This window comes from Passer domesticus, chromosome 11 (assembly GCF_036417665.1).
Source record: "Passer domesticus isolate bPasDom1 chromosome 11, bPasDom1.hap1, whole genome shotgun sequence".
Classification (NCBI taxonomy): domain Eukaryota; kingdom Metazoa; phylum Chordata; class Aves; order Passeriformes; family Passeridae; genus Passer; species Passer domesticus.
The window spans coordinates 19,043,368-19,066,958 of record NC_087484.1 but is presented as its reverse complement, the minus strand read 5'-3'; the positions used below and the strand labels follow the sequence as shown (position 1 = coordinate 19,066,958).

Here is a 23,591-nt window from a genome sequence, read left to right as displayed (position 1 = left end):
CATTGCAAACCTTCACCCCCTGAGTCCTTCTGGTTTCTACAGGGGGAGCAATAGAAAGGAGAGGGCATCCTGAAAGCCCTGCATCCCAACCTGGGGCCCTGACAGCCAGGCAGGGCACATACCAGCCCCAGGAAGAAGCTGCCTCTTTGCAGCCTTTACAAGTTCCTTAGAGCTGCCCAGGCCAGCCAGAGCGAGGTACAGAAACACCAGCCTGATTTCCCAGCATGGATGTGCCTCTCATGGCCACTGCTCTGCCTCCCGCCCCTCTTGGAAAGGGGAAGGAACACAAAGAAAACAACCCAAAATGCAAATCATGGCACTACAGAGTGGGCTGGATGTGGAAAACAACGTCTGTGACTCAGCACAGAAAGAGTCACAAAGCTGGAATTTAAAACAAGTCCAAGCTGAACTCTGTGGGCATATGGCTCACGGAGTGTTGGGCAGTGCCTCCCCACAAGACCAGCTGTGCCAGACAGCTTAACACAGGGTGACAGTGATAAATTGTGGCACTGCGGGTGGGATACTGGGGAAAAGTGTTCCTGGGAAGAAAGGAGCAGACCTGTGAGGCTGTGTCACAACTGCTTGTGCTCAGCACCAGTGGCTGGGCTTGGGCAGAGCTCCAGGAGGGGAGGTGAACCTCCTGTGTTACCTGACATCCACATTTTTTTTTTCCCCTGGGGGGGATGCATGGCACAGAAATCCTGGTGTGGGGCACAGGAACCCGGCATGACACCTGCCCTACCCCCAGCCTATGGCTCTCACTGCCCCCACAGGAAAAATCCCCCTGGATGTTAAAGGAGCTTCAGGGCGAGCCTTTCCAAGTGCAACCACACTAATTTATTAACCAGACACGTGCAAGGGTATTTCCTGCTCTCACTAAGGGTGTTGTCTTGTTATTCTTCCTGAGTTTCTTGACAGCAGATGCTTCCTCCTGGCACAGCTTTGGAGCCAGCACTTACTGCTCCATTCTTTTAAGGCACAGCAATGAAAGTTCCTCCCTGTACCCCTTTGTGCTGCCCAGCAGCGTCCCCTCTTGCACGGAGCTCTGGTCCTGCTCAGGTCAGGGTTTGCTCTGGGGCCTGGGGACAGCTGTGCACAGCCACAGCACCCCTGGCAGAGCCTGCTGGGCAGCCCAGACACACCTCCAGAGGGAGGGAGGCTGGAAATTGATCCTGGGGAAATCCAAATGTCTGGGAGTTGGGGTAGGAGCTGTTGAGCTTTCTCTTTCCCAGCTACCTGGTACAGAGCAGCCAGGCCCCCAGACTTTTCTATGCCAGATGTTTTCAAGGAGCCAGCTTCTCCCTGGCTCCAAGCTTTTTGCAGCTCAGTTTATGCTCAGTTTTGGGGAGTGGGTATTGACAGAGCTGTGGGCTGCACCTCCCCAGGCATTCCCTGGGCACACTCATGGCACTGCCAAGGCTCTGGCAAGAGGTTTTCTTGTTCAGCATCCTCAATTGTACCCCAAAACACCTTTTGTGGAGTTTCTTTGTGTGCTTCCTACTGCCCCACAGAAACGGCCTGCAGGAGACCAGTTTGCTGAACTGGCCCAGTCTCCAGCAGCATTTTATATCCTTTTGCAGGCCAATGTCCCCAAAATCACTCACAGCTTGGCTCCTCTGTCTCTGGAATGCATTCATTATGTGAGTACCCAGACAGTTCCTCCTGCAGTACCCTGTGCTTCTATTTTGAGACATACCACATTGTCCATGAGAGATGCTTGGGAAGGGAAGTGAGCAGTGTGGGGGGAGGACACACTCAAAGTCACCCTGACTCTCTTGCTGCCGTCACACCCCCAGCTGCTGGGCCCTTACTTCCCACATGCCCCTGCAGACGAGTTTCTGGATGAGAGAAGCAGGTCCTGCGGAAAGTCCAGAAATTTTGGGAGATGTGTGGGTGACCGCAGACATGAGAGAGGTGGGGGTCCCTCGCCAGGACCTCACTGACCCCCTCTCCCTGGTCCCCCCGGGGTGGTCCCCGCGGGCTGGGTGTCCTTCACCGGGGCACAGCCGACCCCAGGCCGGTTGCCGCCCGGAGCCGGGGAGGTGCCTGACCTCAAGCCCGGGGCTGGGGTGTGGGACAGGCCCGCGCGGGAGGGACGGGCTCGGGTTACGGCCTCGTACAGAGATGAGTGGGGCTGCGGGTTCCTGGTGCCGCGGCCGAGGGGTATTAAAGGGGAGAGCACGGGCGGCTGCGGGCCCCGGCAGCGCCCCCGGCCATGGCGGGCCCGGGCAGCGACGGGGACCTGCGGCGCCTGCTGAAACTGCACCGCACCGAGATCGCCATGGCCGTGGACGACGTCTTCCCGCTGCTGCACGGCCTGGCTGACCACGATGTCGTCCCTGACCACATCTTCAAGGTGAGGCTGCGGGGCAGGACGGGGCGGCCGCGCCCTGGGGCTGGGGCCGGAGGGCTGAGGGCAGCCCGCGGGCCGTGCTGTGCCCGGCAGGAGACGCTGAGCCGGGCGGAGCGGGAGGGCTCCCACCGCGCCTTCCACGCGCTGCTCACCTGGCTGCTGGGCCGCGACGCAGCCGCCGTGCGAGACTTCTGGGCCGTCCTCTTCAAGGACTACAACCTGGAGCGGTACTCCCGGCTCCGGCCTCTCCGCGGCGCCTTCCCCAGAGGTAGCAGGGGCTCAGCTGGGACTGGCACCCCCGCGGGCCGACAGTGGCCAGGGGTGACAGCCAGGGTGCTGGCCTCTCCCAGTCCCTGTTGTTCTTGCAGAGGTGGAGCTGGGGCGGCAGCGCCGTGGAAGGCGTCTCTCCCCAAGCCCCACAGCACCGGCCCCACACAGACCCCAAGGCAAGAGGAAAGCCCCTGAGGAGCGGGACAAGGCCCGGGCGGCACAGCCCGCTCCACGGCACAGCGCCAGTCCTGGTATGGAGACCCAGAGCAGGGTGGAGATGGGTAGGGTGCTGTCCCCGAGGTATTGTGGTGTGCCCCCCGACACCCATCCTCACAATGCTGCAGGGCCCCTGGGGAAAGCAAAGACTGTGAAGAAGCCGGAGGGCACAGATACCCCCCGCACCTCTCGTGCCAGCGGTGAGTGCCGAAACCCCCAGGGCAGCTTTTGCCTGTGTGCCCTGTTTGCCCACAGCCGTGGGCAGGGGACTGCCCACCCCTCTGAACCACTCCCGTGCCTGCAGCTCTCCAGGCAGTGGCTGCCTCGGTGCAGAGGGCAGTGGCTGTGGCAGGTGGCGAGGTGCCCGTCAGCCGTGGGGCCATCGAGGGCATCCTCATTAAACACGTGCTGGACCCAAGTAAGTACAGCCGTACAACCCAGCCCAGCCACCTCCTGCCCAGTTTAGTCCCCAAATTCAGGAGCCATCCTCAGGCAGGGCGAGGTGGGGAAGGGGAGCTGGAGCTGCCTCTGGCCTCCCTTGCAGACAGCTCCAAGACAGGCAGCAGAGCTGGTGACAAGCCATATACCCCAAGTGCCTGCGAGGAGCCAGAGGCCAGGAGCAGAAGCCACAGCCTGAAGCCCCCAGCCCAGCCCAAGGCATGCCAAAGTGTACAAACACCCCCCTCATTTGTTTTCACCCCCATCTTGTGCAGCTGCCAAGGCTCTGGCAGGGGGATGTTCCTGCATGGCATCATAGCCATGGCCTGGGGGTGTCCCCAGTGCAAGCAGTGCCTCTCCAAACCCCTTCTTGTCTTGCCAACAGAACAGGGAGCCCCAACTGCACCCTCAGGGCCAGCTGCAAGCAGCCACTGTCTACAGCCAGGACCCTGTGCCCCACCAGGTGAGCCATGGATGTGACCCTAGGAGGAATTGCTGGGGTTCCCCTGGCATGTCCATTTGCTCTGGCCTTGAAAAGGAAACACGGGGTTTAGCTACTAGGGGTTCACCATATTACGACCCCCAAAAAACAGGGGCAATTTTACCACCCTGAAAGGATTGGTATGTTTGGTGCAGGGTGGGTGATGCAGGGGGGGAGGGCAAGGGGGGTGAAAGACCTTGCGACAACCATGGCTTCAGCCTGTGAGGGTGGCAGTGACCCCCTGCCCACTCCCCCGGGAACAGGAGAACGAGGATGAGTGTGCAGCATGCGGTGATGGTGGTGAGCTCATCTGCTGTGACGGCTGCCCCAGGGCCTTTCACCTTGCCTGCCTGGTGCCCCCGCTGCCCCACGTCCCCAGGTGAGTCCCGGGACACACAGGGATGCCAGTGCCCCCTGCCGTCCCTCACTGCTCTGCTCCCACTGTGCAGCGGCACGTGGCGATGTGGCTCCTGTGTGGAGAACGTGACTGAACCAGGCCAGCTGCTGGAGGCGGATCTGCCTGTGGAGAGACCCCCCGAGATGCTGGGGGAGGCAGCACGGGACACCCAGCCGGGCGGAGCGGAGGGGAGCGTCTGCAGCCGCTGCTGCACCCGGATCCCCACTCCCCACCACTGTCCTGCTCCCACTGGGGACCCCAGGTGAGTTCCCCATCACGCCCCACATCCCAGCCGTAGTTCCTCCCTGGAGGGTTCTGCCCTGACGGTCTGTGTTGCCCCTGATGGTACAGGGGGCTGCTGCTGTGCATGTCCTGCACGGGCACGCTGGACACAGGCGGTCTGGGCACCACTGCAGCAGCTGGAGAACAACTGCTTCCAGCAGCCAAGGTCAGCACAAGCAGTGCCAGGAGCAGGGTGGGAGAGGAAGAGCGGGGCCTAGGGGGAGCAGGAAGGTGGAGGTGGGTGAGGCAGGGTGAGGGACGGGCTGACACCACATGGAGGCAAATCAGTGAAGCTGTACTGGGGGAGCACGAGCTGGGCCCAAGCCAGGTAAAGGACTGAACACGGACAGCAACCCTGAGCAAAAGGTGAACAGGCTGAGGGCAACAAGGGAGCTGGCAGGATATCTCTCCATGCACAGGCAGAGGACGGAGCCCTAGGAGGGGACCCTGTGCTGAGCCGGGAGGAGCTTGATGTGCTGCTAGGTGAGGTAAGACTGCGTGGGACACCAACAGGCTGCTTCCATGCAAAGGGGACCATGGCTCTGGTGTGCCACAGGGTGACATGGGGCTGTGGGTCAGGCAGCATATGCCTAGACAGAGGGAAGGGATGTGGGATGGGAATAGAAAATGAACACCTGGGGCTGTCCCACAGAGCACGTGGGATGGGATCTTGCACTGGGCGTTCCAGACCATGGCACGGCCGCTCGCAGAAACACAGGGGCACCTCGCCTAGCGCACAGACCAAGCAGCAAACGCCACATGGCAAGCCATGAAAAACCACCCTCTGAGACACATTTAAAATACTATGAAAAAAGACATAATGACAGCATAACAAAGTCAGAAAATAAAACATTGATGGACAAAAAAATATCCCAAAATGGGCACAGAAGAAAACAGCAGGCCAAATCCAGTGACACGCAATAGGCCACAGTGCCCACAGGGCCCACACCCCTGCCCGCTGCCCGCTCCCCTGGCCACGGCTGCCCCAGCAAAACAAGAGACCTGCTGCCCCCCCCGGCCGCAGCAAAAGACGCCTACAGCACCCGGTATTCCCAGGCGGTCTCCCATCCAAGTACTAACCGGGCCCGACCCTGCTTAGCTTCCGAGATCAGACGAGATCGGGCGTTCTCAGGGTGGTATGGCCGTAGGCACCCCTCAGCCCCTCAGCAGCGCTCTCGAGCACAGCCCACCAGCCTCCCGGCACTGCCCGCACTCTACGCCTGCAGCCCACGCACTCCTGGGCCCCCGGGCCCACGCCCCACTCGCCACACCGACCCCAGGCCACAGTGGCCACAGCACCCACAGGGCCCACACCCCTGCCCGCTGCCCGCTCCCCTGGCCACGGCTGCCCCAGCAAAACAAGAGACCTGCTGCCCCCCCCGGCCGCAGCAAAAGACGCCTACAGCACCCGGTATTCCCAGGCGGTCTCCCATCCAAGTACTAACCGGGCCCGACCCTGCTTAGCGTCCGAGATCAGACGAGATCGGGCGTTCTCAGGGTGGTATGGCCGTAGGCACCTGTCAGCCCCTCAGCAGCGCTCTCGAGCACAGCCCACCAGCCTCCCGGCACTGCCCGCACTCTACGCCTGCAGCCCACGCACTCCTGGGCCCCCCGGGCCCACGCCCCACTCGCCACACCGACCCCAGGCCACAGTGCCCACAGCGCCCACAGGGCCCACACCCCTGCCCGCTGCCCGCTCCCCTGCCCACGGCTGCCCCAGCAAAACAAGAGACATGCTGCCCCCCCCGGCCGCAGCAAAAGATGCCTACAGCACCCGGTATTCCCAGGCGGTCTCCCATCCAAGTACTAACCGGGCCCGACCCTGCTTAGCTTCCGAGATCAGACGAGATCGGGCGTTCTCAGCGTGGTATGGCCGTAGGCACCCCTCAGCCCCTCAGCAGCGCTCTCGAGCACAGCCCACCAGCCTCCCGGCACTGCCCGCACTCTACGCCTGCAGCCCACGCACTCCTGGGCCCCCCGGGCCCACGCCCCACTCGCCACACCGACCCCAGGCCACAGCGCCCACAGGGCCCACACCCCTGCCCGCTGCCCGCTCCCCTGGCCACGGCTGCCCCAGCAAAACAAGAGACCTGCTGCCCCCCCCGGCCGCAGCAAAAGACGCCTACAGCACCCGGTATTCCCAGGCGGTCTCCCATCCAAGTACTAACCGGGCCCGACCCTGCTTAGCTTCCGAGATCAGACGAGATCGGGCGTTCTCAGGGTGGTATGGCCGTAGGCACCCCTCAGCCCCTCAGCAGCGCTCTCGAGCACAGCCCACCAGCCTCCCGGCACTGCCGCACTCTACGCCTGCAGCCCACGCACTCCTGGGCCCCCCGGGCCCACGCCCCACTCGCCACACCGACCCCAGGCCACAGCGCCCACAGCGCCCACAGGGCCCACACCCCTGCCCGCTGCCCGCTCCCCTGCCCACGGCTGCCCCAGCAAAACAAGAGACCTGCTGCCCCCCCCGGCCGCAGCAAAAGACGCCTACAGCACCCGGTATTCCCAGGCGGTCTCCCATCCAAGTACTAACCGGGCCCGACCCTGCTTAGCTTCCGAGATCAGACGAGATCGGGCGTTCTCAGGGTGGTATGGCCGTAGGCACCCCTCAGCCCCTCAGCAGCGCTCTCGAGCACAGCCCACCAGCCACCCGGCACTGCCCGCACTCTACGCCTGCAGCCCACGCACTCCTGGGCCCCCCGGGCCCACGCCCCACTCGCCACACCGACCCCAGGCCACAGTGCCCACAGCGCCCACAGGGCCCACACCCCTGCCCGCTGCCCGCTCCCCTGGCCATGGCTGCCCCAGCAAAACAAGAGACCTGCTGCCCCCCCCGGCCGCAGCAAAAGACGCCTACAGCACCCGGTATTCCCAGGCGGTCTCCCATCCAAGTACTAACCGGGCCCGACCCTGCTTAGCTTCCGAGATCAGACGAGATCGGGCGTTCTCAGGGTGGTATGGCCGTAGGCACCCCTCAGCCCCTCAGCAGCGCTCTCGAGCACAGCCCACCAGCCACCCGGCACTGCCCGCACTCTATGCCTGCAGCCCACGCACTCCTGGGCCCCCCGGGCCCACGCCCCACTCGCCACACCGACCCCAGGCCACAGTGGCCACAGCGCCCACAGGGCCCACACCCCTGCCCGCTCCCCTGGCCATGGCTGCCCCAGCAAAACAAGAGACCTGCTGCCCCCCCCGGCCGCAGCAAAAGATGCCTACAGCACCCGGTATTCCCAGGCGGTCTCCCATCCAAGTACTAACCGGGCCCGACCCTGCTTAGCTTCCGAGATCAGACGAGATCGGGCGTTCTCAGGGTGGTATGGCCGTAGGCACCCCTCAGCCCCTCAGCAGCGCTCTCGAGCACAGCCCACCAGCCTCCCGGCACTGCCCGCACTCTACGCCTGCAGCCCACGCACTCCTGGGCCCCCCGGGCCCACGCCCCACTCGCCACACCGACCCCAGGCCACAGTGCCCACAGCGCCCACAGGGCCCACACCCCTGCCCGCTGCCCGCTCCCCTGCCCACGGCTGCCCCAGCAAAACAAGAGACCTGCTGCCCCCCCCGGCCGCAGCAAAAGACGCCTACAGCACCCGGTATTCCCAGGCGGTCTCCCATCCAAGTACTAACCGGGCCCGACCCTGCTTAGCTTCCGAGATCAGACGAGATCGGGCGTTCTCAGGGTGGTATGGCCGTAGGCACCCCTCAGCCCCTCAGCAGCGCTCTCGAGCACAGCCCACCAGCCTCCCGGCACTGCCCGCACTCTACGCCTGCAGCCCACGCACTCCTGAGCCCCCCGGGCCCACGCCCCACTCGCCACACCGACCCCACGCCACAGTGGCCACAGCGCCCACAGGGCCCACACCCCTGCCCGCTGCCCGCTCCCTTGCCCACGGCTGCCCCAGCAAAACAAGAGACCTGCTGCCCCCCCCGGCCGCAGCAAAAGACGCCTACAGCACCCGGTATTCCCAGGCGGTCTCCCATCCAAGTACTAACCGGGCCCGACCCTGCTTAGCTTCCGAGATCAGACGAGATCGGGCGTTCTCAGGGTGGTATGGCCGTAGGCACCCCTCAGCCCCTCAGCAGCGCTCTCGAGCACAGCCCACCAGCCTCCCGGCACTGCCCGCACTCTACGCCTGCAGCCCACGCACTCCTGGGCCCCCCGGGCCCACGCCCCACTCGCCACACCGACCCCAGGCCACAGTGCCCACAGCGCCCACAGGGCCCACACCCCTGCCCGCTGCCCGCTCCCTTGCCCACGGCTGCCCCAGCAAAACAAGAGACATGCTGCCCCCCCCGGCCGCAGCAAAAGACGCCTACAGCACCCGGTATTCCCAGGCGGTCTCCCATCCAAGTACTAACCGGGCCCGACCCTGCTTAGCTTCCGAGATCAGACGAGATCGGGCGTTCTCAGGGTGGTATGGCCGTAGGCACCCCTCAGCCCCTCAGCAGCGCTCTCGAGCACAGCCCACCAGCCTCCCGGCACTGCCCGCACTCTACGCCTGCAGCCCACGCACTCCTGGGCCCCCCGGGCCCACGCCCCACTCGCCACACCGACCCCAGGCCACAGTGCCCACAGCGCCCACAGGGCCCACACCCCTGCCCGCTGCCCGCTCCCCTGCCCACGGCTGCCCCAGCAAAACAAGAGACCTGCTGCCCCCCCCGGCCGCAGCAAAAGATGCCTACAGCACCCGGTATTCCCTGGCGGTCTCCCATCCAAGTACTAACCGGGCCCGACCCTGCTTAGCTTCCGAGATCAGACGAGATCGGGCGTTCTCAGGGTGGTATGGCCGTAGGCACCCCTCAGCCCCTCAGCAGCGCTCTCGAGCACAGCCCACCAGCCTCCCGGCACTGCCCGCACTCTACGCCTGCAGCCCATGCACTCCTGGGCCCCCCGGGCCCACGCCCCACTCGCCACACCGACCCCAGGCCACAGTGCCCACAGCGCCCACAGGGCCCACACCCCTGCCCGCTGCCCGCTCCCCTGCCCACGGCTGCCCCAGCAAAACAAGAGACCTGCTGCCCCCCCCGGCCGCAGCAAAAGACGCCTACAGCACCCGGTATTCCCAGGCGGTCTCCCATCCAAGTACTAACCGGGCCCGACCCTGCTTAGCTTCCGAGATCAGACGAGATCGGGCGTTCTCAGGGTGGTATGGCCGTAGGCACCCCTCAGCCCCTCAGCAGCGCTCTCGAGCACAGCCCACCAGCCTCCCGGCACTGCCCGCACTCTACGCCTGCAGCCCACGCACTCCTGGGCCCCCCGGGCCCACGCCCCACTCGCCACACCGACCCCAGGCCACAGTGCCCACAGCGCCCACAGGGCCCACACCCCTGCCCGCTGCCCGCTCCCCTGGCCATGGCTGCCCCAGCAAAACAAGAGACCTGCTGCCCCCCCCGGCCGCAGCAAAAGACGCCTACAGCACCCGGTATTCCCAGGCGGTCTCCCATCCAAGTACTAACCGGGCCCGACCCTGCTTAGCTTCCGAGATCAGACGAGATCGGGCGTTCTCAGGGTGGTATGGCCGTAGGCACCCCTCAGCCCCTCAGCAGCGCTCTCGAGCACAGCCCACCAGCCACCCGGCACTGCCCGCACTCTACGCCTGCAGCCCACGCACTCCTGGGCCCCCCGGGCCCACGCCCCACTCGCCACACCGACCCCAGGCCACAGTGCCCACAGCGCCCACAGGGCCCACACCCCTGCCCGCTGCCCGCTCCCCTGCCCACGGCTGCCCCAGCAAAACAAGAGACCTGCTGCCCCCCCCGGCCGCAGCAAAAGACGCCTACAGCACCCGGTATTCCCAGGCGGTCTCCCATCCAAGTACTAACCGGGCCCGACCCTGCTTAGCTTCCGAGATCAGACGAGATCGGGCGTTCTCAGGGTGGTATGGCCGTAGGCACCCCTCAGCCCCTCAGCAGCGCTCTCGAGCACAGCCCACCAGCCTCCCGGCACTGCCCGCACTCTACGCCTGCAGCCCACGCACTCCTGAGCCCCCCGGGCCCACGCCCCACTCGCCACACCGACCCCACGCCACAGTGGCCACAGCGCCCACAGGGCCCACACCCCTGCCCGCTGCCCGCTCCCTTGCCCACGGCTGCCCCAGCAAAACAAGAGACCTGCTGCCCCCCCCGGCCGCAGCAAAAGACGCCTACAGCACCCGGTATTCCCAGGCGGTCTCCCATCCAAGTACTAACCGGGCCCGACCCTGCTTAGCTTCCGAGATCAGACGAGATCGGGCGTTCTCAGGGTGGTATGGCCGTAGGCACCCCTCAGCCCCTCAGCAGCGCTCTCGAGCACAGCCCACCAGCCTCCCGGCACTGCCCGCACTCTACGCCTGCAGCCCACGCACTCCTGGGCCCCCCGGGCCCACGCCCCACTCGCCACACCGACCCCAGGCCACAGTGCCCACAGCGCCCACAGGGCCCACACCCCTGCCCGCTGCCCGCTCCCCTGCCCACGGCTGCCCCAGCAAAACAAGAGACCTGCTGCCCCCCCCGGCCGCAGCAAAAGACGCCTACAGCACCCGGTATTCCCAGGCGGTCTCCCATCCAAGTACTAACCGGGCCCGACCCTGCTTAGCTTCCGAGATCAGACGAGATCGGGCGTTCTCAGGGTGGTATGGCCGTAGGCACCCCTCAGCCCCTCAGCAGCGCTCTCGAGCACAGCCCACCAGCCTCCCGGCACTGCCCGCACTCTACGCCTGCAGCCCACGCACTCCTGGGCCCCCCGGGCCCACGCCCCACTCGCCACACCGAGCCCAGGCCACAGTGCCCACAGCGCCCACAGGGCCCACACCCCTGCCCGCTGCCCGCTCCCCTGGCCATGGCTGCCCCAGCAAAACAAGAGACCTGCTGCCCCCCCCGGCCGCAGCAAAAGACGCCTACAGCACCCGGTATTCCCAGGCGGTCTCCCATCCAAGTACTAACCGGGCCCGACCCTGCTTAGCTTCCGAGATCAGACGAGATCGGGCGTTCTCAGGGTGGTATGGCCGTAGGCACCCCTCAGCCCCTCAGCAGCGCTCTCGAGCACAGCCCACCAGCCACCCAGCACTGCCCGCACTCTACGCCTGCAGCCCACGCACTCCTGGGCCCCCCGGGCCCACGCCCCACTCGCCACACCGACCCCAGGCCACAGTGCCCACAGCGCCCACAGGGCCCACACCCCTGCCCGCTGCCCGCTCCCCTGCCCACGGCTGCCCCAGCAAAACAAGAGACCTGCTGCCCCCCCCGGCCGCAGCAAAAGACGCCTACAGCACCCGGTATTCCCAGGCGGTCTCCCATCCAAGTACTAACCGGGCCCGACCCTGCTTAGCTTCCGAGATCAGACGAGATCGGGCGTTCTCAGGGTGGTATGGCCGTAGGCACCCCTCAGCCCCTCAGCAGCGCTCTCGAGCACAGCCCACCAGCCTCCCGGCACTGCCCGCACTCTACGCCTGCAGCCCACGCACTCCTGGGCCCCCCGGGCCCACGCCCCACTCGCCACACCGACCCCAGGCCACAGTGCCCACAGCGCCCACAGGGCCCACACCCCTGCCCGCTGCCCGCTCCCCTGCCCACGGCTGCCCCAGCAAAACAAGAGACCTGCTGCCCCCCCCGGCCGCAGCAAAAGACGCCTACAGCACCCGGTATTCCCAGGCGGTCTCCCATCCAAGTACTAACCGGGCCCGACCCTGCTTAGCTTCCGAGATCAGACGAGATCGGGCGTTCTCAGGGTGGTATGGCCGTAGGCACCCCTCAGCCCCTCAGCAGCGCTCTCGAGCACAGCCCACCAGCCTCCCGGCACTGCCTGCACTCTACGCCTGCAGCCCACGCACTCCTGGGCCCCCCGGGCCCACGCCCCACTCGCCACACCGACCCCAGGCCACAGTGCCCACAGCGCCCACAGGGCCCACACCCCTGCCCGCTGCCCGCTCCCCTGGCCATGGCTGCCCCAGCAAAACAAGAGACCTGCTGCCCCCCCCGGCCGCAGCAAAAGACGCCTACAGCACCCGGTATTCCCAGGCGGTCTCCCATCCAAGTACTAACCGGGCCCGACCCTGCTTAGCTTCCGAGATCAGACGAGATCGGGCGTTCTCAGGGTGGTATGGCCGTAGGCACCCCTCAGCCCCTCAGCAGCGCTCTCGAGCACAGCCCACCAGCCACCCAGCACTGCCCGCACTCTACGCCTGCAGCCCACGCACTCCTGGGCCCCCCGGGCCCACGCCCCACTCGCCACACCGACCCCAGGCCACAGTGCCCACAGCGCCCACAGGGCCCACACCCCTGCCCGCTGCCCGCTCCCCTGCCCACGGCTGCCCCAGCAAAACAAGAGACCTGCTGCCCCCCCCGGCCGCAGCAAAAGACGCCTACAGCACCCGGTATTCCCAGGCGGTCTCCCATCCAAGTACTAACCGGGCCCGACCCTGCTTAGCTTCCGAGATCAGACGAGATCGGGCGTTCTCAGGGTGGTATGGCCGTAGGCACCCCTCAGCCCCTCAGCAGCGCTCTCGAGCACAGCCCACCAGCCTCCCGGCACTGCCCGCACTCTACGCCTGCAGCCCACGCACTCCTGAGCCCCCCGGGCCCACGCCCCACTCGCCACACCGACCCCACGCCACAGTGGCCACAGCGCCCACAGGGCCCACACCCCTGCCCGCTGCCCGCTCCCTTGCCCACGGCTGCCCCAGCAAAACAAGAGACATGCTGCCCCCCCCGGCCGCAGCAAAAGACGCCTACAGCACCCGGTATTCCCAGGCGGTCTCCCATCCAAGTACTAACCGGGCCCGACCCTGCTTAGCTTCCGAGATCAGACGAGATCGGGCGTTCTCAGGGTGGTATGGCCGTAGGCACCCCTCAGCCCCTCAGCAGCGCTCTCGAGCACAGCCCACCAGCCTCCCGGCACTGCCCGCACTCTACGCCTGCAGCCCACGCACTCCTGGGCCCCCCGGGCCCACGCCCCACTCGCCACACCGACCCCAGGCCACAGTGCCCACAGCGCCCACAGGGCCCACACCCCTGCCCGCTGCCCGCTCCCCTGCCCACGGCTGCCCCAGCAAAACAAGAGACCTGCTGCCCCCCCCGGCCGCAGCAAAAGATGCCTACAGCACCCGGTATTCCCTGGCGGTCTCCCATCCAAGTACTAACCGGGCCCGACCCTGCTTAGCTTCCGAGATCAGACGAGATCGGGCGTTCTCAGGGTGGTATGGCCGTAGGCACCCCTCAGCCCCTCAGCAGCGCTCTCGAGCACAGCCCACCAGCCTCCCGGCACTGCCCGCACTCTACGCCTGCAGCCCATGCACTCCTGGGCCCCCCGGGCCCACGCCCCACTCGCCACACCGACCCCAGGCCACAGTGCCCACAGCGCCCACAGGGCCCACACCCCTGCCCGCTGCCCGCTCCCCTGCCCACGGCTGCCCCAGCAAAACAAGAGACCTGCTGCCCCCCCCGGCCGCAGCAAAAGACGCCTACAGCACCCGGTATTCCCAGGCGGTCTCCCATCCAAGTACTAACCGGGCCCGACCCTGCTTAGCTTCCGAGATCAGACGAGATCGGGCGTTCTCAGGGTGGTATGGCCGTAGGCACCCCTCAGCCCCTCAGCAGCGCTCTCGAGCACAGCCCACCAGCCTCCCGGCACTGCCCGCACTCTACGCCTGCAGCCCACGCACTCCTGGGCCCCCCGGGCCCACGCCCCACTCGCCACACCGACCCCAGGCCACAGTGCCCACAGCGCCCACAGGGCCCACACCCCTGCCCGCTGCCCGCTCCCCTGGCCATGGCTGCCCCAGCAAAACAAGAGACCTGCTGCCCCCCCCCGGCCGCAGCAAAAGACGCCTACAGCACCCGGTATTCCCAGGCGGTCTCCCATCCAAGTACTAACCGGGCCCGACCCTGCTTAGCTTCCGAGATCAGACGAGATCGGGCGTTCTCAGGGTGGTATGGCCGTAGGCACCCCTCAGCCCCTCAGCAGCGCTCTCGAGCACAGCCCACCAGCCACCCGGCACTGCCCGCACTCTACGCCTGCAGCCCACGCACTCCTGGGCCCCCCGGGCCCACGCCCCACTCGCCACACCGACCCCAGGCCACAGTGGCCACAGCGCCCACAGGGCCCACACCCCTGCCCGCTCCCCTGGCCATGGCTGCCCCAGCAAAACAAGAGACCTGCTGCCCCCCCCGGCCGCAGCAAAAGATGCCTACAGCACCCGGTATTCCCAGGCGGTCTCCCATCCAAGTACTAACCGGGCCCGACCCTGCTTAGCTTCCGAGATCAGACGAGATCGGGCGTTCTCAGGGTGGTATGGCCGTAGGCACCCCTCAGCCCCTCAGCAGCGCTCTCGAGCACAGCCCACCAGCCTCCCGGCACTGCCCGCACTCTACGCCTGCAGCCCACGCACTCCTGGGCCCCCCGGGCCCACGCCCCACTCGCCACACCGACCCCAGGCCACAGTGCCCACAGCGCCCACAGGGCCCACACCCCTGCCCGCTGCCCGCTCCCCTGCCCACGGCTGCCCCAGCAAAACAAGAGACCTGCTGCCCCCCCCGGCCGCAGCAAAAGACGCCTACAGCACCCGGTATTCCCAGGCGGTCTCCCATCCAAGTACTAACCGGGCCCGACCCTGCTTAGCTTCCGAGATCAGACGAGATCGGGCGTTCTCAGGGTGGTATGGCCGTAGGCACCCCTCAGCCCCTCAGCAGCGCTCTCGAGCACAGCCCACCAGCCTCCCGGCACTGCCCGCACTCTACGCCTGCAGCCCACGCACTCCTGAGCCCCCCGGGCCCACGCCCCACTCGCCACACCGACCCCACGCCACAGTGGCCACAGCGCCCACAGGGCCCACACCCCTGCCCGCTGCCCGCTCCCTTGCCCACGGCTGCCCCAGCAAAACAAGAGACCTGCTGCCCCCCCCGGCCGCAGCAAAAGACGCCTACAGCACCCGGTATTCCCAGGCGGTCTCCCATCCAAGTACTAACCGGGCCCGACCCTGCTTAGCTTCCGAGATCAGACGAGATCGGGCGTTCTCAGGGTGGTATGGCCGTAGGCACCCCTCAGCCCCTCAGCAGCGCTCTCGAGCACAGCCCACCAGCCTCCCGGCACTGCCCGCACTCTACGCCTGCAGCCCACGCACTCCTGGATCCCCCGGGCCCACGCCCCACTCGCCACACCGACCCCAGGCCACAGTGCCCACAGGGCCCACACCCCTGCCCGCTGCCCGCTCCCCTGCCCACGGCTGCCCCAGCAAAACAAGAGACCTGCTGCCCCCCCCGGCCGCAGCAAAAGACGCCTACAGCACCCGGTATTCCCAGGCGGTCTCCCATCCAAGTACTAACCGGGCCCGACCCTGCTTAGCTTCCGAGATCAGACGAGATCGGGCGTTCTCAGGGTGGTATGGCCGTAGGCACCCCTCAGCCCCTCAGCAGCGCTCTCGAGCACAGCCCACCAGCCTCCCGGCACTGCCCGCACTCTACGCCTGCAGCCCACGCACTCCTGGGCCCCCCGGGCCCACGCCCCACTCGCCACACCGACCCCAGGCCACAGTGCCCACAGCGCCCACAGGGCCCACACCCCTGCCCGCTCCCCTGGCCACGGCTGCCCCAGCAAAACAAGAGACCTGCTGCCCCCCCCGGCCGCAGCAAAAGACGCCTACAGCACCCGGTATTCCCAGGCGGTCTCCCATCCAAGTACTAACCGGGCCCGACCCTGCTTAGCTTCCGAGATCAGACGAGATCGGGCGTTCTCAGGGTGGTATGGCCGTAGGCACCCCTCAGCCCCTCAGCAGCGCTCTCGAGCACAGCCCACCAGCCTCCCGGCACTGCCCGCACTCTACGCCTGCAGCCCACGCACTCCTGGGCCCCCCGGGCCCACGCCCCACTCGCCACACCGACCCCAGGCCACAGTGGCCACAGCGCCCACAGGGCCCACACCCCTGCCCGCTGCCCGCTCCCCTGGCCACGGCTGCCCCAGCAAAACAAGAGACATGCTGCCCCCCCCGGCCGCAGCAAAAGATGCCTACAGCACCCGGTATTCCCAGGCGGTCTCCCATCCAAGTACTAACCGGGCCCAACCCTGCTTAGCTTCCGAGATCAGACGAGATCGGGCGTTCTCAGGGTGGTATGGCCGTAGGCACCCCTCAGCCCCTCAGCAGCGCTCTCGAGCACAGCCCACCAGCCTCCCGGCACTGCCCGCACTCTACGCCTGCAGCCCACGCACTCCTGGGCCCCCGGGCCCACGCCCCACTCGCCACACCGACCCCAGGCCACAGTGCCCACAGCGCCCACAGGGCCCACACCCCTGCCCGCTCCCCTGGCCACGGCTGCCCCAGCAAAACAAGAGACCTGCTGCCCCCCCCGGCCGCAGCAAAAGACGCCTACAGCACCCGGTATTCCCAGGCGGTCTCCCATCCAAGTACTAACCGGGCCCGACCCTGCTTAGCTTCCGAGATCAGACGAGATCGGGCGTTCTCAGGGTGGTATGGCCGTAGGCACCCCTCAGCCCCTCAGCAGCGCTCTCGAGCACAGCCCACCAGCCTCCCGGCACTGCCCGCACTCTACGCCTGCAGCCCACGCACTCCTGGGCCCCCGGGCCCACGCCCCACTCGCCACACCGACCCCAGGCCACAGTGCCCACAGCGCCCACAGGGCCCACACCCCTGCCCGCTGCCCGCTCCCCTGCCCACGGCTGCCCCAGCAAAACAAGAGACATGCTGCCCCCCCCGGCCGCAGCAAAAGACGCCTACAGCACCCGGTATTCCCAGGCGGTCTCCCATCCAAGTACTAACCGGGCCCGACCCTGCTTAGCTTCCGAGATCAGACGAGATCGGGCGTTCTCAGGGTGGTATGGCCGTAGGCACCCCTCAGCCCCTCAGCAGCGCTCTCGAGCACAGCCCACCAGCCTCCCGGCACTGCCCGCACTCTACGCCTGCAGCCCACGCACTCCTGGGCCCCCCGGGCCCACGCCCCACTCGCCACACCGACCCCAGGCCACAGTGCCCACAGCGCCCACAGGGCCCACACCCCTGCCCGCTGCCCGCTCCCCTGCCCACGGCTGCCCCAGCAAAACAAGAGACCTGCTGCCCCCCCCGGCCGCAGCAAAAGACGCCTACAGCACCCGGTATTCCCAGGCGGTCTCCCATCCAAGTACTAACCGGGCCCGACCCTGCTTAGCTTCCGAGATCAGACGAGATCGGGCGTTCTCAGGGTGGTATGGCCGTAGGCACCCCTCAGCCCCTCAGCAGCGCTCTCGAGCACAGCCCACCAGCCTCCCGGCACTGCCCGCACTCTACGCCTGCAGCCCACGCACTCCTGAGCCCCCCGGGCCCACGCCCCACTCGCCACACCGACCCCACGCCACAGTGGCCACAGCGCCCACAGGGCCCACACCCCTGCCCGCTGCCCGCTCCCTTGCCCACGGCTGCCCCAGCAAAACAAGAGACCTGCTGCCCCCCCCGGCCGCAGCAAAAGACGCCTACAGCACCCGGTATTCCCAGGCGGTCTCCCATCCAAGTACTAACCGGGCCCGACCCTGCTTAGCTTCCGAGATCAGACGAGATCGGGCGTTCTCAGGGTGGTATGGCCGTAGGCACCCCTCAGCCCCTCAGCAGCGCTCTCGAGCACAGCCCACCAGCCTCCCGGCACTGCCCGCACTCTACGCCTGCAGCCCACGCACTCCTGGGCCCCCCGGGCCCACGCCCCACTCGCCACACCGACCCCAGGCCACAGTGCCCACAGCGCCCACAGGGCCCACACCCCTGCCCGCTGCCCGCTCCCCTGCCCACGGCTGCCCCAGCAAAACAAGAGACCTGCTGCCTCCCCCGGCCGCAGCAAAAGATGCCTACAGCACCCGGTATTCCCAGGCGGTCTCCCATCCAAGTACTAACCGGGCCCGACCCTGCTTAGCTTCCGAGATCAGACGAGATCGGGCGTTCTCAGGGTGGTATGGCCGTAGGCACCCCTCAGCCCCTCAGCAGCGCTCTCGAGCACAGCCCACCAGCCTCCCGGCACTGCCCGCACTCTACGCCTGCAGCCCACGCACTCCTGGGCCCCCCGGGCCCACGCCCCACTCGCCACACCGACCCCAGGCCACAGCGCCCACAGCGCCCACAGGGCCCACACCCCTGCCCGCTGCCCGCTCCCCTGGCCACGGCTGCCCCAGCAAAACAAGAGACATGCTGCCCCCCCCGGCCGCAGCAAAAGATGCCTACAGCACCCGGTATTCCCAGGCGGTCTCCCATCCAAGTACTAACCGGGCCCGACCCTGCTTAGCTTCCGAGATCAGACGAGATCGGGCGTTCTCAGGGTGGTATGGCCGTAGGCACCCCTCAGCCCCTCAGCAGCGCTCTCGAGCACAGCCCACCAGCCTCCCGGCACTGCCCGCACTCTACGCCTGCAGCCCACGCACTCCTGGGCCCCCCGGGCCCACGCCCCACTCGCCACACCGACCCCAGGCCACAGTGCCCACAGCGCCCACAGGGCCCACACCCCTGCCCGCTCCCCTGGCCACGGCTGCCCCAGCAAAACAAGAGACCTGCTGCCCCCCCCGGCCGCAGCAAAAGATGCCTACAGCACCCGGTATTCCCAGGCGGTCTCCCATCCAAGTACTAACCGGGCCCGACCCTGCTTAGCTTCCGAGATCAGACGAGATCGGGCGTTCTCAGGGTGGTATGGCCGTAGGCACCCCTCAGCCCCTCAGCAGCGCTCTCGAGCACAGCCCACCAGCCTCCCGGCACTGCCCGCACTCTACGCCTGCAGCCCACGCACTCCTGGGCCCCCCGGGCCCACGCCCCACTCGCCACACCGACCCCAGGCCACAGTGCCCACAGCGCCCACAGGGCCCACACCCCTGCCCGCTGCCCGCTCCCCTGGCCATGGCTGCCCCAGCAAAACAAGAGACCTGCTGCCCCCCCCGGCCGCAGCAAAAGACGCCTACAGCACCCGGTATTCCCAGGCGGTCTCCCATCCAAGTACTAACCGGGCCCGACCCTGCTTAGCTTCCGAGATCAGACGAGATCGGGCGTTCTCAGGGTGGTATGGCCGTAGGCACCCCTCAGCCCCTCAGCAGCGCTCTCGAGCACAGCCCACCAGCCTCCCGGCACTGCCCGTACTCTACGCCTGCAGCCCACGCACTCCTGGGCCCCCCGGGCCCACGCCCCACTCGCCACACCGACCCCACGCCACAGTGCCCACAGCGCCCACAGGGCCCACACCCCTGCCCGCTCCCCTGCCCACGGCTGCCCCAGCAAAACAAGAGACATGCTGCCCCCCCCGGCCGCAGCAAAAGACGCCTACAGCACCCGGTATTCCCAGGCGGTCTCCCATCCAAGTACTAACCGGGCCCGACCCTGCTTAGCTTCCGAGATCAGACGAGATCGGGCGTTCTCAGGGTGGTATGGCCGTAGGCACCCCTCAGCCCCTCAGCAGCGCTCTCGAGCACAGCCCACCAGCCTCCCGGCACTGCCGCACTCTACGCCTGCAGCCCACGCACTCCTGGGCCCCCCGGGCCCACGCCCCACTCGCCACACCGACCCCAGGCCACAGTGCCCACAGCGCCCACAGGGCCCACACCCCTGCCCGCTGCCCGCTCCCCTGGCCACGGCTGCCCCAGCAAAACAAGAGACATGCTGCCCCCCCCGGCCGCAGCAAAAGATGCCTACAGCACCCGGTATTCCCAGGCGGTCTCCCATCCAAGTACTAACCGGGCCCGACCCTGCTTAGCTTCTGAGATCAGACGAGATCGGGCGTTCTCAGGGTGGTATGGCCGTAGGCACCCCTCAGCCCCTCAGCAGCGCTCTCGAGCACAGCCCACCAGCCTCCCGGCACTGCCCGCACTCTACGCCTGCAGCCCACGCACTCCTGGGCCCCCCGGGCCCACGCCCCACTCGCCACACCGACCCCAGGCCACAGTGCCCACAGCGCCCACAGGGCCCACACCCCTGCCCGCTGCCCGCTCCCCTGGCCATGGCTGCCCCAGCAAAACAAGAGACCTGCTGCCCCCCCCGGCCGCAGCAAAAGACGCCTACAGCACCCGGTATTCCCAGGCGGTCTCCCATCCAAGTACTAACCGGGCCCGACCCTGCTTAGCTTCCGAGATCAGACGAGATCGGGCGTTCTCAGGGTGGTATGGCCGTAGGCACCCCTCAGCCCCTCAGCAGCGCTCTCGAGCACAGCCCACCAGCCTCCCGGCACTGCCCGCACTCTACGCCTGCAGCCCACGCACTCCTGGGCCCCCCGGGCCCACGCCCCACTCGCCACACCGACCCCAGGCCACAGTGCCCACAGCGCCCACAGGGCCCACACCCCTGCCCGCTGCCCACTGCCCGCTGCCCCTGGCCACGGCTGCCCCAGCAAAACAAGAGACCTCCTGCCTCCCCCGGCCGCAGCAAAAGACGCCTACAGCACCCGGTATTCCCAGGCGGTCTCCCATCCAAGTACTAACCGGGCCCGATGCTCTTCATGTTCTGAGAACTAAACGGGATTCCTTAAAGGCATCTCTGGTCTTTGGCTTCGTATTGTGGAGGGAAAGTTTATCTTCCCCCCCTCCCCCGGGTTGAAAGGTATCGTTCAACCTAAGCTCTCTTTTTCGTCTCCGAAATTATCTTCCTGGAGCCTCATGGCCGGAGCAGGGTCGGGGCCGGAGCGTGGGCCGGGCGGTGCCGGGCCGTCCCGGTTTGGCGGGAACACGGCCCTTGGAATGGTCTGTTGCCATTGGACAACGCGGGGTCGGTGAATCTCCATTGGCAGAGCCATTGCCTCCTCGTGTGCGATTGGTGCCGCCTGACGTCCCGAGCTGAGATGTGTCTCCCCTGCCCCAGTGTCTCTGCCCCAGCACTACAGCACCCTGTCCTATAATCCCTACCTGCCCCCACAGACACTCCCCCCATCCTACGGTCTTTACCCCCGCTCATAGTCCCTATTCCACCCACAAGTCTCTCTTCCCCCAGCCCACAGACACAGTCCCTGTCTCACTGTCCATATTCTGGCCCCACAGCCCCAATTCCAACCCTACCATCACTAATCCAGCCGTACAGTTTCTATCCCAATCCTACTGTGATTGCCTACAGCTGCAGTCCTTTAGTTACTATCCCAACATCATAGTGATTCCGGCTCCAGTCCCACAAGGTTTATTCAACCAGCCCCATCTTTGCATGTTCCCACTGCTCCCAGGTGAAGCTTCTCCTTCTTGTTCTAGAAGGATCTTCAGTTTTGCTCCAGATCTGTGAGGTTTCAGCTTCAACTCTAAAATCCATAATCCAAAACCAGCCCAAAAAACTTTTTTTCCAGTTCTAGCCCCCCAGTCTCTCTCCCAGTCCTATAGTGATTTCAGCTCCATCCTTGAAGTTGCATTCCAGCCCAACAATCCCTCTACCACCCCTACAGTCCTTATCCCACCCTGCCATCATTTTACCTTTATTTCTCTGCGTCCTTATCCCACCCTGCCATCATTTTACCTTTATTTCTCTGCCAGCTCCAGTGCTTCAGATTCAGTTCTGTATCTTCCTACCACTTCCAGGTGAAGTTGCTTCTGGATCAGGATTCACATTCCAGCTCCAACCTGTCATGGGTGGGAGTGGGAACTTCAGACAAAGTTTATTTAAGAAACCCTCTCATTGTGTCATAATGTGCAGAAAAGGATTCCCTTGCTTTCTAAGCAAGGGAAGAGAGAAGAGCCTGGGGCAGCTGGATCCAGTCCCAGCCCTGGACTTTGCCAACAATTTAAGTTTTACAACTTCATCTCACAGGTTTTAATGACAGCGAATCAGATATATTTTTATAAGAATGAATTATTTATTATGATACATGATTAGACAAAAAAAACTCAATCAGAATTATTTACTGCGCACTATAAAAGCTGAAACTATTATATTACAAGATAGGATTGTGCATTATATCAAAGCAATATTAAAGCAATTATATTAAAGCTAGTAAAAAGAAATAATCACTAGAGACTGATGTAACTCACATATACCAAGAACTGTGGACAAATCTCTTTCTTCTAACCTTTAGGAGTATCCTTGGTGAGCATTCCTAAAACCCAGTGAAAGAATCTCCACACACTCCAAGGAGAAATATATTAGAAGAACCTACCATATGGAAAGTGGACTGGACTTTTATAGTGTGAAGGAGATGACAACCAGTGATATGCCTACAGGTCAATTTAGGAGTTTATCTGGCAAATCTTTGTCTTGTTATGAGCAGATGGATTTGTGGCTGGTCTGCCAGATTGAGACATTGTTCCAGATTTTTAGCATGATTCAACACCAAATACCAGCACATGATGCCCCTCTCAGCCCACCATTGGTAGCTTGCAAAATAGGGTGTTGTTTGAGCTGTTTGACCACATTTCAGGACTGAGCATCCTGTTACACAGCCCCACAGTCCCTATCCGAGCCCCAGCCCCACAGGGATTCTACCCCCAGATGCATGGGATTTATCCAGCCCCAGAGTTTTCATTGCTCCGCATCAGTTTGGGTCTGGATTCAGCCTCAGGGGCTTCAATATACCCTCTGGCCTCACAGCCACAGCCCTAAAATTTTTACTTTAAAAACATAATATATCTAGTAATAGAATTTAAAAAATAGAATAAAACAAAAATATGACAATGCAACAGTATAAATAAATCTTAATACAACTAGGATAATGTAAAACTAAGAGAATAAATAATAAAATTGAATCAGTAGAAAATGAACCTGGATCTAGACCCAAACTGATGTGGAGCAATGGAAATGGTGAGGCTGGAGGTGGATAAATCCCATGGGGAAGGGGATGGAGGTGAAGCTTGGGGGCTGCTGAAGGGTTCCAGCCCTCCCAGCAATTGTACCACCCACAAGCTGGGAGTGGGGGTCCCAGGGCTGATCCTGGGGCTCAGAGACAGCCCAGGAGCACCTTGTGGGGGCAGAACCAGGGACTGACCACTGTTTCCAGCACCTAATGCTGGCTGAGCATCCTGTGGGCAGGTGGGGTGCAGGAGCAAAGTGACAACCAGGAGCAGCTTTTAGCCAGAGGCAGTGGAAAGCTGAGGAGCTGGAGCTGAGGCAGCAGAATGTGGGGTGAAACCACTGTGGGGCTAGATAGGGGCTGTGGAGCCAGGATGGGCACTGAAGGGCTGGAGCTGGAATATGGGTTCTAGAGCTGATGCTAGAGCATCAGAGAGCTGAAGCTGGAATGAAGATCCTCCCTTGATCCAGGAGCAGCTT

General features: G+C 64.9%; 1 protein-coding gene and 42 non-coding genes across 43 annotated transcripts; 1 reads left to right on the top strand and 42 right to left on the bottom strand.

Annotated features, from left to right (window-relative positions):
* Positions 1–1,850: 1,850 nt before the first annotated feature.
* On the top strand, positions 1,851–5,226 carry LOC135278578 (autoimmune regulator-like). The gene is made up of 11 exons (XM_064385151.1): positions 1,851–2,356; positions 2,447–2,621; positions 2,722–2,874; positions 2,968–3,039; positions 3,144–3,257; positions 3,384–3,697; positions 3,953–4,137; positions 4,208–4,417; positions 4,507–4,603; positions 4,857–4,925; positions 5,090–5,226. The coding sequence occupies exons 1-11, from the start codon at positions 2,216–2,218 to the stop codon at positions 5,168–5,170; spliced, it is 1,611 nt and encodes a 536-aa protein (XP_064241221.1). The 5' UTR covers positions 1,851–2,215; the 3' UTR covers positions 5,171–5,226.
* A 242-nt stretch (positions 5,227–5,468) lies between these two features.
* On the bottom strand, positions 5,469–5,587 carry LOC135279078 (5S ribosomal RNA). The gene has a single exon (XR_010346432.1). It is a non-coding gene; the product is annotated as a 5S ribosomal RNA (ribosomal RNA).
* A 246-nt stretch (positions 5,588–5,833) lies between these two features.
* Positions 5,834–5,952, bottom strand: LOC135279082 (5S ribosomal RNA). The gene has a single exon (XR_010346436.1). It is a non-coding gene; the product is annotated as a 5S ribosomal RNA (ribosomal RNA).
* A 247-nt stretch (positions 5,953–6,199) lies between these two features.
* LOC135279081 (5S ribosomal RNA) lies at positions 6,200–6,318 on the bottom strand. Its single transcript, XR_010346435.1, has one exon. It is a non-coding gene; the product is annotated as a 5S ribosomal RNA (ribosomal RNA).
* A 238-nt stretch (positions 6,319–6,556) lies between these two features.
* On the bottom strand, positions 6,557–6,675 carry LOC135279077 (5S ribosomal RNA). The gene has a single exon (XR_010346431.1). It is a non-coding gene; the product is annotated as a 5S ribosomal RNA (ribosomal RNA).
* A 246-nt stretch (positions 6,676–6,921) lies between these two features.
* Positions 6,922–7,040, bottom strand: LOC135279075 (5S ribosomal RNA). The gene has a single exon (XR_010346429.1). It is a non-coding gene; the product is annotated as a 5S ribosomal RNA (ribosomal RNA).
* A 247-nt stretch (positions 7,041–7,287) lies between these two features.
* Positions 7,288–7,406, bottom strand: LOC135279074 (5S ribosomal RNA). The gene has a single exon (XR_010346428.1). It is a non-coding gene; the product is annotated as a 5S ribosomal RNA (ribosomal RNA).
* A 240-nt stretch (positions 7,407–7,646) lies between these two features.
* LOC135279044 (5S ribosomal RNA) lies at positions 7,647–7,765 on the bottom strand. Its single transcript, XR_010346397.1, has one exon. It is a non-coding gene; the product is annotated as a 5S ribosomal RNA (ribosomal RNA).
* Positions 7,766–8,012: 247 nt separating this feature from the next.
* LOC135279073 (5S ribosomal RNA) lies at positions 8,013–8,131 on the bottom strand. The gene has a single exon (XR_010346426.1). It is a non-coding gene; the product is annotated as a 5S ribosomal RNA (ribosomal RNA).
* Positions 8,132–8,378: 247 nt separating this feature from the next.
* LOC135279072 (5S ribosomal RNA) lies at positions 8,379–8,497 on the bottom strand. The gene has a single exon (XR_010346425.1). It is a non-coding gene; the product is annotated as a 5S ribosomal RNA (ribosomal RNA).
* Positions 8,498–8,744: 247 nt separating this feature from the next.
* LOC135279071 (5S ribosomal RNA) lies at positions 8,745–8,863 on the bottom strand. The gene has a single exon (XR_010346424.1). It is a non-coding gene; the product is annotated as a 5S ribosomal RNA (ribosomal RNA).
* Positions 8,864–9,110: 247 nt separating this feature from the next.
* Positions 9,111–9,229, bottom strand: LOC135279080 (5S ribosomal RNA). The gene has a single exon (XR_010346434.1). It is a non-coding gene; the product is annotated as a 5S ribosomal RNA (ribosomal RNA).
* A 247-nt stretch (positions 9,230–9,476) lies between these two features.
* Positions 9,477–9,595, bottom strand: LOC135279070 (5S ribosomal RNA). The gene has a single exon (XR_010346423.1). It is a non-coding gene; the product is annotated as a 5S ribosomal RNA (ribosomal RNA).
* Positions 9,596–9,842: 247 nt separating this feature from the next.
* LOC135279069 (5S ribosomal RNA) lies at positions 9,843–9,961 on the bottom strand. Its single transcript, XR_010346422.1, has one exon. It is a non-coding gene; the product is annotated as a 5S ribosomal RNA (ribosomal RNA).
* A 247-nt stretch (positions 9,962–10,208) lies between these two features.
* LOC135279068 (5S ribosomal RNA) lies at positions 10,209–10,327 on the bottom strand. The gene has a single exon (XR_010346421.1). It is a non-coding gene; the product is annotated as a 5S ribosomal RNA (ribosomal RNA).
* A 247-nt stretch (positions 10,328–10,574) lies between these two features.
* Positions 10,575–10,693, bottom strand: LOC135279067 (5S ribosomal RNA). The gene has a single exon (XR_010346420.1). It is a non-coding gene; the product is annotated as a 5S ribosomal RNA (ribosomal RNA).
* Positions 10,694–10,940: 247 nt separating this feature from the next.
* Positions 10,941–11,059, bottom strand: LOC135279066 (5S ribosomal RNA). The gene has a single exon (XR_010346419.1). It is a non-coding gene; the product is annotated as a 5S ribosomal RNA (ribosomal RNA).
* Positions 11,060–11,306: 247 nt separating this feature from the next.
* Positions 11,307–11,425, bottom strand: LOC135279064 (5S ribosomal RNA). The gene has a single exon (XR_010346417.1). It is a non-coding gene; the product is annotated as a 5S ribosomal RNA (ribosomal RNA).
* Positions 11,426–11,672: 247 nt separating this feature from the next.
* LOC135279063 (5S ribosomal RNA) lies at positions 11,673–11,791 on the bottom strand. The gene has a single exon (XR_010346416.1). It is a non-coding gene; the product is annotated as a 5S ribosomal RNA (ribosomal RNA).
* A 247-nt stretch (positions 11,792–12,038) lies between these two features.
* Positions 12,039–12,157, bottom strand: LOC135279062 (5S ribosomal RNA). The gene has a single exon (XR_010346415.1). It is a non-coding gene; the product is annotated as a 5S ribosomal RNA (ribosomal RNA).
* A 247-nt stretch (positions 12,158–12,404) lies between these two features.
* LOC135279061 (5S ribosomal RNA) lies at positions 12,405–12,523 on the bottom strand. The gene has a single exon (XR_010346414.1). It is a non-coding gene; the product is annotated as a 5S ribosomal RNA (ribosomal RNA).
* Positions 12,524–12,770: 247 nt separating this feature from the next.
* LOC135279060 (5S ribosomal RNA) lies at positions 12,771–12,889 on the bottom strand. The gene has a single exon (XR_010346413.1). It is a non-coding gene; the product is annotated as a 5S ribosomal RNA (ribosomal RNA).
* A 247-nt stretch (positions 12,890–13,136) lies between these two features.
* LOC135279059 (5S ribosomal RNA) lies at positions 13,137–13,255 on the bottom strand. Its single transcript, XR_010346412.1, has one exon. It is a non-coding gene; the product is annotated as a 5S ribosomal RNA (ribosomal RNA).
* A 247-nt stretch (positions 13,256–13,502) lies between these two features.
* Positions 13,503–13,621, bottom strand: LOC135279079 (5S ribosomal RNA). Its single transcript, XR_010346433.1, has one exon. It is a non-coding gene; the product is annotated as a 5S ribosomal RNA (ribosomal RNA).
* A 247-nt stretch (positions 13,622–13,868) lies between these two features.
* On the bottom strand, positions 13,869–13,987 carry LOC135279058 (5S ribosomal RNA). Its single transcript, XR_010346411.1, has one exon. It is a non-coding gene; the product is annotated as a 5S ribosomal RNA (ribosomal RNA).
* Positions 13,988–14,235: 248 nt separating this feature from the next.
* LOC135279057 (5S ribosomal RNA) lies at positions 14,236–14,354 on the bottom strand. Its single transcript, XR_010346410.1, has one exon. It is a non-coding gene; the product is annotated as a 5S ribosomal RNA (ribosomal RNA).
* A 240-nt stretch (positions 14,355–14,594) lies between these two features.
* On the bottom strand, positions 14,595–14,713 carry LOC135279086 (5S ribosomal RNA). Its single transcript, XR_010346440.1, has one exon. It is a non-coding gene; the product is annotated as a 5S ribosomal RNA (ribosomal RNA).
* A 247-nt stretch (positions 14,714–14,960) lies between these two features.
* On the bottom strand, positions 14,961–15,079 carry LOC135279056 (5S ribosomal RNA). The gene has a single exon (XR_010346409.1). It is a non-coding gene; the product is annotated as a 5S ribosomal RNA (ribosomal RNA).
* A 247-nt stretch (positions 15,080–15,326) lies between these two features.
* On the bottom strand, positions 15,327–15,445 carry LOC135279055 (5S ribosomal RNA). The gene has a single exon (XR_010346408.1). It is a non-coding gene; the product is annotated as a 5S ribosomal RNA (ribosomal RNA).
* A 238-nt stretch (positions 15,446–15,683) lies between these two features.
* On the bottom strand, positions 15,684–15,802 carry LOC135279053 (5S ribosomal RNA). Its single transcript, XR_010346406.1, has one exon. It is a non-coding gene; the product is annotated as a 5S ribosomal RNA (ribosomal RNA).
* A 240-nt stretch (positions 15,803–16,042) lies between these two features.
* On the bottom strand, positions 16,043–16,161 carry LOC135279052 (5S ribosomal RNA). The gene has a single exon (XR_010346405.1). It is a non-coding gene; the product is annotated as a 5S ribosomal RNA (ribosomal RNA).
* Positions 16,162–16,408: 247 nt separating this feature from the next.
* On the bottom strand, positions 16,409–16,527 carry LOC135279038 (5S ribosomal RNA). The gene has a single exon (XR_010346391.1). It is a non-coding gene; the product is annotated as a 5S ribosomal RNA (ribosomal RNA).
* Positions 16,528–16,766: 239 nt separating this feature from the next.
* On the bottom strand, positions 16,767–16,885 carry LOC135279051 (5S ribosomal RNA). Its single transcript, XR_010346404.1, has one exon. It is a non-coding gene; the product is annotated as a 5S ribosomal RNA (ribosomal RNA).
* A 246-nt stretch (positions 16,886–17,131) lies between these two features.
* Positions 17,132–17,250, bottom strand: LOC135279050 (5S ribosomal RNA). Its single transcript, XR_010346403.1, has one exon. It is a non-coding gene; the product is annotated as a 5S ribosomal RNA (ribosomal RNA).
* Positions 17,251–17,497: 247 nt separating this feature from the next.
* On the bottom strand, positions 17,498–17,616 carry LOC135279049 (5S ribosomal RNA). The gene has a single exon (XR_010346402.1). It is a non-coding gene; the product is annotated as a 5S ribosomal RNA (ribosomal RNA).
* Positions 17,617–17,863: 247 nt separating this feature from the next.
* Positions 17,864–17,982, bottom strand: LOC135279048 (5S ribosomal RNA). Its single transcript, XR_010346401.1, has one exon. It is a non-coding gene; the product is annotated as a 5S ribosomal RNA (ribosomal RNA).
* Positions 17,983–18,229: 247 nt separating this feature from the next.
* LOC135279076 (5S ribosomal RNA) lies at positions 18,230–18,348 on the bottom strand. The gene has a single exon (XR_010346430.1). It is a non-coding gene; the product is annotated as a 5S ribosomal RNA (ribosomal RNA).
* A 247-nt stretch (positions 18,349–18,595) lies between these two features.
* On the bottom strand, positions 18,596–18,714 carry LOC135279065 (5S ribosomal RNA). The gene has a single exon (XR_010346418.1). It is a non-coding gene; the product is annotated as a 5S ribosomal RNA (ribosomal RNA).
* A 240-nt stretch (positions 18,715–18,954) lies between these two features.
* LOC135279054 (5S ribosomal RNA) lies at positions 18,955–19,073 on the bottom strand. Its single transcript, XR_010346407.1, has one exon. It is a non-coding gene; the product is annotated as a 5S ribosomal RNA (ribosomal RNA).
* Positions 19,074–19,320: 247 nt separating this feature from the next.
* On the bottom strand, positions 19,321–19,439 carry LOC135279047 (5S ribosomal RNA). Its single transcript, XR_010346400.1, has one exon. It is a non-coding gene; the product is annotated as a 5S ribosomal RNA (ribosomal RNA).
* Positions 19,440–19,679: 240 nt separating this feature from the next.
* On the bottom strand, positions 19,680–19,798 carry LOC135279046 (5S ribosomal RNA). Its single transcript, XR_010346399.1, has one exon. It is a non-coding gene; the product is annotated as a 5S ribosomal RNA (ribosomal RNA).
* Positions 19,799–20,044: 246 nt separating this feature from the next.
* On the bottom strand, positions 20,045–20,163 carry LOC135279083 (5S ribosomal RNA). The gene has a single exon (XR_010346437.1). It is a non-coding gene; the product is annotated as a 5S ribosomal RNA (ribosomal RNA).
* Positions 20,164–20,410: 247 nt separating this feature from the next.
* LOC135279045 (5S ribosomal RNA) lies at positions 20,411–20,529 on the bottom strand. Its single transcript, XR_010346398.1, has one exon. It is a non-coding gene; the product is annotated as a 5S ribosomal RNA (ribosomal RNA).
* Between the last annotated feature and the right edge of the window lie 3,062 nt (positions 20,530–23,591).